We start from the raw sequence: 9,923 nt of genomic DNA, 5'->3' as shown, positions 1-9,923 counted from the left end.
TATATTTATATCAAATTTAATTATACATTATTAAATTTATATACATATAAATATGCATATCTATGTATATATATATGTAAGAAGTCCTAGTGTGAGGCTGTAGGATAAGTACTGGACTTCTAATCACAGGATTGGAGATTCAAACCTATACAGGGCTACTATGAGTCAGAACTGACTCGTCAGCACTTAACAACAAAAATATGTATGTAAGGTCCCTGGATGGTGCAAATGCTTTGAGCCCAACTACTAACCTAAAGGCAGTCATGGTGTGACACTGTAGAATAGGCACTGGACTGCTAACACAAGGCAGTTCAAACCTACCAGCTGCTCCTCAGAAACTCTATATAGTGATTCTATATAAGTTGGAACCTACTTAAAGACACTTAACAACAACAACCTAAAGACCATGAGTTGGAATTGACTTCATGGCTTGATTTTGATTTTTTGGTTTATGTATATACACATACATACACAGAAAGTGCATAATAAGTTCACAGAAAGCACATAATAAGTTCACAATGAAGGGCATAGTTGACATAGAAATTTGTCTTGATGAATAACTTACAGCTTAGCATGTTTCTCTGTTCTGCAAGAGATGCATCGCTGGATGGTTGACTGATTAACTCCATAGATCCCAAGCCACGTAAAAGTTCCTCCCACTGAGACTGTCCAAAAGGTGTGCCGCCTAAGAGGATCTACATCAAAGCTACAATGCAGAGACAAGTAAGTGAACATAGATATTTCTTTGATGCCCAGATATTATTTTACGTGATGTGATCATTGAGATATATCTATGAAAAGCATGAAAAAAAAAAATAGCATTGGACATACTCAAATATATTTAGTCGAGATCCATTTGCTGCTTGCTCTAATACATTGTGTAATCCACCAGCATGAGCTGATCCTTGAATGAGAACTGTTAAGAAGCCCACAATCATGACAACCATCTGAAATGCATCTGTCCATACCACTGCTTTTAATCCTCCCTGAAATGGAGAAAATGCATGTGAATTCTTGAAAACAAAGCCTACAGTTCCTCCAATGCAATTAATGTGATCATTCAATTATTCAGCAACTATCACTGAGCATCTACTGTGTGCCAGGTACTATGTTAAGCATATAAAATAGTAACTGAATAAGACACAATCTTTCTTAGAGTTTATCTGGGAGAAACTAATATTAAACAATACTAAAGGAGCTCTGGTAGCGTAGTGGTTACGAATCGGGCTGCGAACCTTAAGGTCAGCGGTTCGAAACTACCAGCTGCTCCGCGGGAGAAAGATGAGGCTTTCTACTCCCGTAAAGATTTACACCCTCGGAAACCCTATACAGGGTCGCTATGGGTCGGGACCGACTCGATGGCACATAACAACAACAACAACAACAAAGGAGCTCTGGTAGCATAGTGGTTATGAACCGGGCTGTTAACCTCAGAGCCAGCAGTTCGAAACGACCAGCTGTTCCGTGGGAGAGAAATGAGGCTTTCTGCTCCCATAAAGATTTACAGCCTTGGAAACCCTGTACAGGGTCACTGCGTACGGGCCAACTCCGTGGCACATAACAACAACAACAAAGGAGTCCTGGTGTGATGCTATGGGTTAATGTGCTGGACTGCAAAGTCAGTTTGATCTGCAAGATTGGTAGTTCAAGCTTACCAGTAGCTCCTCAGAAACCCTATACAGAATCATTATGGGTTGGAGCTGACTCAACGGCCCTTAACAACAACAACAACAACAACAACAACAACAACATAGGATATGGAATTCTGGGATATAGCAGGAATCCCTGGTCTAGTCTTGAGGAAGTGCCATTTAAGCCAAATTCTGAAGAATGAGTAAGAGTTTACTAGGTAAAGAAGATAAAGACAAGAGGAGAACATCAGGAAAGAGAAGCTGGACTGCTGAATGAAAAAACAAAGTTGAAATCTATGTTGTTGTTGTTAGGTGCCATCGAGTCAGTACCCACTCATAGTGACCTTATGCACAGCAGTATGAAACGCTGCCCAATCCTGGGTCAACCTCTCTGTTGTTGACACACTTGAGCACATTGATGCTGCCACTTTGTCAATCCATCTCTCTGGGGGTTTTCCTCATCTTCTCTGACCCTCCACCTTACCAAACATGATATCCCTCTCCAGCAACTGGTCACTCCTGACAATATGTCCAAAGTATGAGAGACGAAGTTTGGCCATCCTGGCCTCCAAGGAGCACTCTGGCTGCACTTCTTCCAACACAGATCTCCTAGTTCTTTTGGCAGCCCATGGTACATTCAATATTCTCCTCCAACACCATAACTCAAAAGCATCAATTCTTCTACGGTCTTCCTTATTCACTGTCCAGTTTTTGCATGCATATGGGGTTATTGAAAATACCATGGCTTGGGTCAGGTGTACCTTAGTCTTTAAGGAGTAGAAAGCCTCCTCTTTCTCCTGTGAAACAATTGGTAGTTTTGACATCTTTGCTCTTCAACACTTTAAAAAGGTCTTGTGCAGCTGATTTGCCTAATGCAATACGTTGTTTTAGTTCTTGGCTGCTGCTTCTATGAGTGTTGATAGTTGATCCAAAAAGAATGAAGTCCTTGACAACTTCAATCCTTTCTCCATTGATAAGAATGTTTATTGATTGAGTGGTGAGGATTTTTGTTTTCTTTACATTGAAATTCAATCCATACCGAAGGCTGTGGTCTTTGATCTTCATCAGTAAGTACTTTAAATCCTCTTTACTTTCATCAAGCAAGGCTGTATCATCTGCATATCACAGGTTGTTAATGAGTTTTTCTCCAATCCTGATGCCATGTTTTTCTTCATATAACCCAGCGTCTCGAGTTATTGGCTCAGCATACAGATTGAATAAGTATGGTGAAATAATACAATCCTGTCACACACCTTTATTAATTTTAAACCATTCTGTGTTCCTATGTTCTGTTTGAACAAATACCTCTTGATCCATGTACAGATTCCTCATCAGCACAATTAAGTGTTCGGGAATACTCATACCTATAGACTGAGGGAAATATGGAATGCCCAAAGAATGGCTTCTGAATTTTTTGGAGGCCTGAGCACACAGACTCCAACAAGACCATATCTTAAGAGTAAGAGGATTGTTATGAAGTGCTGGAAAGTCACCTCTGATTTATAGCTACCCATGTGTAGGATTTCGAAGGAGCAGCTAGTGGGTTTGAACTGCCAACTTGTGGTTTGCAATCTGGTGCTAATCCTACAGCACCACAACAGAAGTCCATAAGAGGAGTAAATGGAGCTATAAAATGAGAAATTTTGATTGTTTCACAATAGTTTCAGTGGTGATTCTATGGACAATGGATTACAGAATTGTAGAAGAAAAGAGGTCAGGAGACTAGTTCTGAGTTTATTTCAGAAGTCTATGCCTAAGCTGATAACTGTTTTAAGTAGGGTAGAGATAAAGTTGATATTTAGCAGGGGAAATCAGCATGATTTGTGAATAATTGAATACAGGTGATGAGGAAGTGAAAGCCTTAAGATTAACAATATGAGGCTTTTGGTAATGTGGTAGGTTTTGCATTGGGCTGCTAACCATAAGTTCAGCAGTTTGAATCTACCAGGCCCTCCATGGGACAAAAAGATGAGGCTTTGTGCTTCCATAAAGATAGACAGCCTCGGAAATCCTTACAAGGTGGCTATGAGTTGGAACCATCTCTATGTCACACAACAACCACCACCATTAAGAATGAGTACATCTCAGAAACTGGGGAGGTAGAATACTGAGAAAAAAGGATAATGATTTGTTCCAGATGCATAGGAAGGAAGATGTTTTAAAAGTTACTTGTTGTCTATGCCTTTGCTGTCGAGTGAATTCAGACTTATACAACCTTACGCAACAGAATAGAATTGTCCCCATAGGGTTGCCTAGTCTGTGTTGTTGTTGTTGTTGTCAGGTGCCATCGAGTCGGAACCGACTCATAGCGACCCCATGCACAGCAGAACGAAACAATGCTCGATCCTGGGCCAACCTCACCACCGCTGCCACCCCCGAGTCCATCAATGATGCCACCTGGCTGATCCATCTCGTTGGGGGTCTTCCTCTTTTTCTCTGACCCTCCACCTTACCCAGCATGACATCCTTCTCCAATGATTGTTTCCTCCGGACTACATGTCCAAAGTAGGAGAGACGAAGCTTAGCCATCCTGGCCTCCAAGGAGCACTCTGGCTACACTTCTTCCAAAACAGATCTATTGGTTCTTTTGGCAGTCCATGGCACCCTCAGTATTCTCCTCCAACACCACAACTCAAAGCTCAATAAAAAAAGTCTGTAAAGCTCAATAAAAAAAGATTGTCACAGTTTTCTCCCACAGACAGGCTGGTTGATTCAAACCATTGGCCTGGTGAGCAGCCAAGGATGGTTAAATAGTAAAGTGAGTAAAGCAGATTTTTTAAAGGGTTAATATAATTACAAAACTCGTGTGATTTGGAAACAGATCCGAGCATGGATATCAAACCTGGCTCCACTTTATAGTCACCAGAGAAATGAAAACACCATCTAATCCTTTCCCCAGAGATTGTAGATGAATTGGAGTCAGAATGTGGCCCAGTACTCAATGATTTTTGAAAGCCCACCAGGCAATTCTAACAGGCACAATCATGTTCAGAGCACAGGCTAATAGAAAAGTGAAAAGAAAGAGACTGCTGTAAGAGTAATCCAAGTATATATTGCCTTTGGGACTATGGTGAAGGTGGTTTGAGTGATGTATATTGCTTTATTTAATACTTCCCAACTCTCTATATATTCCTTGACAATGAATAAGTACTGTAAAAATGGAAGGAGGTGGTACTTCTTAACATAAAAAAATAGAATTGTCATTTCTTGTTACTCCTCCGGAGTGTCAAGACTATCTGTGGAAAGATGACAGCCTTCATCTTTATCATGAGAAGAAAGAAAACATTGGGATGGTTCTACCATTTCTTTTGAAATTAAAACTGAAATTCACTTTCGTAAGTAGACACTAAAATCACTGCCAGAGGTTTTGCCTTTTTGCTGCCTCTTCAAACCACAATCTGAAGAATAATCAATTTTTTACTTCCTAGTAATTTGTTATGTCAGATATTTGTGATATGAAGACCAAATGCCAAAGGCTTCAATTTCTGGCAGCTAATTGGCCTTGGGTATGTGTGCAAAATCCTGCACAAACTGTCACAAATTCTAGACAAGTGACAAGTGACAAGAGAACATTCATCAAAAGGCAGATTCCACCTACCATGAAGACTTTTGTGAGTCTACAACTCTTTCATGTAGCAGGACACACTCTCTATTGTCTCTCTCTCTTTCACATCATACAAGCATACGACTGAGTTTTACAACACTGGTGGTGCCTTGTTTTGTTACGTTTACATTTAATCTGTCTGGATTTTGGTTTCTATGTCCACCTCACTAAACTGCAAATCCTTGAGCAATAAGAATCACTTATTATTTTCTGTAATTTCTTGCACTGGTTAACTTACGTTATGTATGTATCCACATGATTTTTAAAATAAAGAACCAAAATACAAGTAGAGCTGTTAAATGAATAAGCTACCTCTTTGGTGAAAGAGTGAAACCTCTGGTTAGACCTGAGTGATGTGGTAATGAGAGATCAACTGGGTGGATTGAATTCAAGTAACAAAAGATTTTTGACACTAGACTAGAGAGCTTATACTTTATCCTGTGAACAAAGGGAAATGAGAAGAAAAATGGGCAGTTAAATGCATAAACAAATAGATGTTATAAGATTAATCTGACAGGGATGCACAGGGTGGAGGGAGTAAGAGTTTGAAAACACTGGAACAAGTTAAACAGTAGTAAATTTAGTTCATTTTAGTCTTCTGTGATTATTAAAATATTTGGACTTACTTCTGACATCTTTTTTTTTGTTTTGTTTTCCATTTATCCTACTTTTCTATGCTTTTTTTTTTTTCATATTCTCTTCACTTGCTTAGATCAATTGAGGGTGTTTTCTTATTTTATTCCATATTTCTACTCTATTTTATATTAATAAGTTCACTTGAAATTTTAATATGCATTTTAATCTAGTGTATAAATTTAAGCACTTTCTTATCCCAGTCCCCAGCAATTCAAAGCTTTAACTTTGATTACTCCCTTACTGACTTGCAAAGTACAGCTTTAGAGTTATTTTTCTTAATATAAAAAAATTATAAATTATAATATTAATTATTATTAAATACAAAAAATGATTTGGCTATGTTGTTGTTGTTGTTGTTAAGTACCATTGTTATTAGTCTGTTATGAGTCAATACAGTGACCCTATATTGGCTTCCAAGAAGCGACTGATGGGTGTGAACTGCTGACTTTGTGGTTAGCAGTCCAGTGCTTATCCTACAGGACTACAGGAGGACTCCCATACCTAGAGAGCATTTATTATGACATAATTACTACATTTTAATTTATAGGAATCCTACAGTCCTAGATTGGATTATTCACCAAAGAGTATTGACAGCTTTTTCCTATAAACTTCAGCTCCTGCCAGTTATCCCAGTGTATTGCCGGAGTTCAAGGTCTAGCTACTGTGCATTGCCTCTGATCCAAATTCAATATCCCAGTGGTAGTACTACAATCAGTGCCTGCCCTCAGGACAATCCTATTTTTCCTGTCTATTCACCACTCTTCCAATAACCTTAATAATTCACATTTCAAAAAGTATTTTGTTATGTATATTATTCTGCTATTTTAGTTGGAGGGATGGGTTTCCCTGGAGAGCTACAATATTTCTTGCAAGTCCATTAATTCATCAAAAATTGTTATGTCTAGGATCTAGTTGATCTTTTATAGACAAGTGCTTTGAAATGAGCTGGAACCAACTCAATGGCACTTACCAACAACAACTTTGGAACACACATTGTCAGAGGTGGAGGAAACGAGAGCTACTTTTTTTTTTTTTTAAGTTAGGAAGTGTGTTTCTGCAAGAGGATTGTAGGAGTGAGAATGAAATGAGGAAAATAATGAAAATAAAACTAAGCAGCAAAGAAGTGGCGACATTTGCAAATGCAAACAAGATATATTTTTTAAAATTATATACTATCATAATGTATGTTTAAAAGAGAGTATGATATACATATAATGCCAAAATACATGGGTGGTCTGTTATGTTCTTATTGTTAAGTGCTGTTGAGTCAGTTCTGACTCACAGTGACCCTGTATAGGTTTCTGAGGAGAAGCTGATGGGTTTAAACTGCTGGTCTTGTGGTTAGCAGTCCAGTGCTTATTGTACAGTGCTATACCAGGACCTTGTTCTTATATATGGTAATAATAGTAATCTTTTATTTTTCTCTGTGGAGAAGGAAAGAGAGTCCAATAAAGAAGCATTTCTCCATACATAACTTGTTACTTATAGCCCCCATATGGTGTCAGTGAATCGGGAGAATAAATATTCAAATTGCAAGGACTGGCAAATAATAGGTGTCCTATGAATGTTTATTGAGCTAACGTCATTGTAGCAATTATATAATATAAGTTGCCAACACCATTCAGGTTCCTTGGCCGAAAATTGAGCATATGTAAAGCCAAATATTAAATATAAGCCAGATTTATCCATTAAAAATAAAAAAAGACAAAAACAAGCTGTGAAATCCCAAATTTATAAACTAGCAGCCATCCTTGCTCATACATACAAGCACTTTGTATTTATCAACCCACATGCAGTGAAACATAAGCGCTATTTATGATTCACAAAGCCTGTTAGCTTCTAGTAGATTCCAACACACAGTGTTTCTGTAAGACAGAGTGGAACTGCCTCACAGGTTGTCTAAGGTTGTAATTCTTTAAGGAAACTGCCTAATTTTTTTCTGTGCAGCAACCACCTTTCGGGTAACAGCTAAGTGCTTAACCAGTGCATTACCACGGTTCCTGCCTCTGATTTATAATTACCATTAATGAGCAACTTTTCTTTTACTTCAGAAGTTTCATAAGGCCATTTATTCTTTTATAAGAAGATATTTCTTTCATCATTTTTTTCCTTAGCCATGCCTTTCTTGAGTGATCCCTGATCCCAACTTTCATTAATGATTAATATCAAAAGTGATTTAAAACAAAATAGCACCTTCCTTAGGAAAGTATGACAGGCAAGTCAACATACTTGTATTTAATTTTGAAATAGCAAATTCTGCTATAATTAAATGCTCTTTTGTTGAAGCATTGCCTTAACCCATGCTAAAAGGTAGAGCTAAGTACTTTTTCACAGTTAGATACATACCAGAGTACAGTAGAATGTGCAAACAATTCCTGTTGAAAATACAGAGCCCCAGAGATCAAAGCCAGTCACTAAGAAAGGAGAAAAATATGTTACAATAAGTTCGCTGAGAAAAGAACAAGATAGGACAAGTTACAATATATTTGGGGGCAGGGGAGTAGGAAAAGGGAAATCAAGTGATAGTTTTACATCTTAAATGTTCTCACTTCTGATAAAGATTATTTCATTACAATATTATACTCCATACTAGTTCATATTATTTGATAATGTTGAAAATGAAATTGTTCTATTTCAATTTGGTAGCTTCTAGTCTTCGTTCTAATTGTTTTCATCTTAGTACAATTAGTCCCAGTACTTAAACATTTCTTCATTATGCACATAACCTAGATTCATTGAAGATTGTGGTCTCTATATTATAGAAATCATTGTAAATTTATCTTCAGGTTTATCCTACCCTTTTTGTTTCTAGGATTTTATTCTCTTGAAAGTAATTATTATAAGGATCTCTAATCTTGTATTTAGAGTATCTCCATGGAATCAATGAGAAAGAAACATATATTCCATTTATTAAGCTAAACTGATTGTAGCACTTATATAAATACGTTTATAAAAAGTTGGTATTACTTTGTGTTTGCACATATATAGTACTAAAATGTCATAATTTCAGTGATTAAAATACAAGCATAGAAATCATCAAACAAGGTATTAAACTCAATTAGAGGGAAAATCAAGTAATAATTTTTTGCATCATTTTCAATGCTTAATCAACTGTCAGAGCTTAATGCAGTACCTGGAGTGCTAGGATCAGCAGTGGATAGCTAACCCATCAGCCACTCCTTAGTAACCCTAGACACGGTTTCTATGAGTCAGATCTGGCTCAATGGCCCATAACAACTATAACAACAATGTAAAGCCAACAGCAGTAATTCAGAGAACTTACCCATAGAATTGTCTTCACAAAGATGCATTTTAAGTATATTTCAAAGGTAAGTATTCTGGTATGAAAATGGTGGAATATTCCCAAAAGAGTGTGAGTACTCACCTTGATTTAGTGCCAGTGCTGGAGCATACACCACCACTCCTGTGTAGAGAATCTGGGGAAGAAATGGAAAAGAAAAACTGCCTCAAAGTACTTTCCTAACCTTCAAGATGAATTTTCTTTAACTTGTTCATTCTTAATTTTCTTAAATATTTCATTCACAACCACTCTAATCTTCAAGCTGATCACCACAACAACTGATTTGTAGTGGGAATGTAAGCTTTGTGAAAAGAGGATTCGAGATTGAAGACTGGTGTCAATTTAGAGATTCATTTACTACCAAGCTATATTTGGTATATGTCTAAAGGATAGAAAAATAGACTTCACGTTAGGTGTTTGATTAAGCCTTTCTCTACCCTCTCCTTCCATACATGCATGCTTCAATAGGGTCTCTGTTGATTTTATAGAATCTACCAAGTAACACATTCATACTTTGGACATATTGTTTGGAGAGAATAATCGCTGGAGGAGGATGTCATGCTGGGTAAGACAGAGGGTCAGAGAAAAAGAGGAAGACCCCCAACGAGATGGATCAGCCAGGTGGCATCATTGATGGCATCAAGTATGGCAGCGGTGGTAGGGTTGGTCCAGGATCGGACATTGTTTCGTTCTGCTGTGCATAAGATTTTTAGTGGCTAACCTGGTAGCGTAGTGGTTACGAATCGGGCTG

At 37.7% G+C, this 9,923-nt stretch overlaps 1 protein-coding gene across 1 annotated transcript in view; it reads right to left on the bottom strand.

Annotated features, from left to right (window-relative positions):
• Positions 1–9,923, bottom strand: part of SLC5A12 (solute carrier family 5 (sodium/monocarboxylate cotransporter), member 12) — a 65,189-nt gene that overhangs the window by 44,746 nt on the left and 10,520 nt on the right. The window contains exons 3-6 of the mRNA XM_006872387.1: positions 9,257–9,308; positions 8,218–8,285; positions 832–986; positions 566–706 (exon numbers count right to left, since the gene is read on the bottom strand). Of these exons, the coding sequence (XP_006872449.1) occupies positions 566–706; positions 832–986; positions 8,218–8,285; positions 9,257–9,308 (416 nt within the window). The remainder of the gene's footprint in view (positions 1–565; positions 707–831; positions 987–8,217; positions 8,286–9,256; positions 9,309–9,923) is intronic.

Source organism: Chrysochloris asiatica, unplaced genomic scaffold, assembly GCF_000296735.1.
Source record: "Chrysochloris asiatica unplaced genomic scaffold, ChrAsi1.0 scaffold00196, whole genome shotgun sequence".
In the NCBI taxonomy this organism is placed as follows: domain Eukaryota; kingdom Metazoa; phylum Chordata; class Mammalia; order Afrosoricida; family Chrysochloridae; genus Chrysochloris; species Chrysochloris asiatica.
The sequence above is the reverse complement of the archived record's forward strand: the minus strand, read 5'-3'. Positions and strand labels throughout refer to the sequence as shown.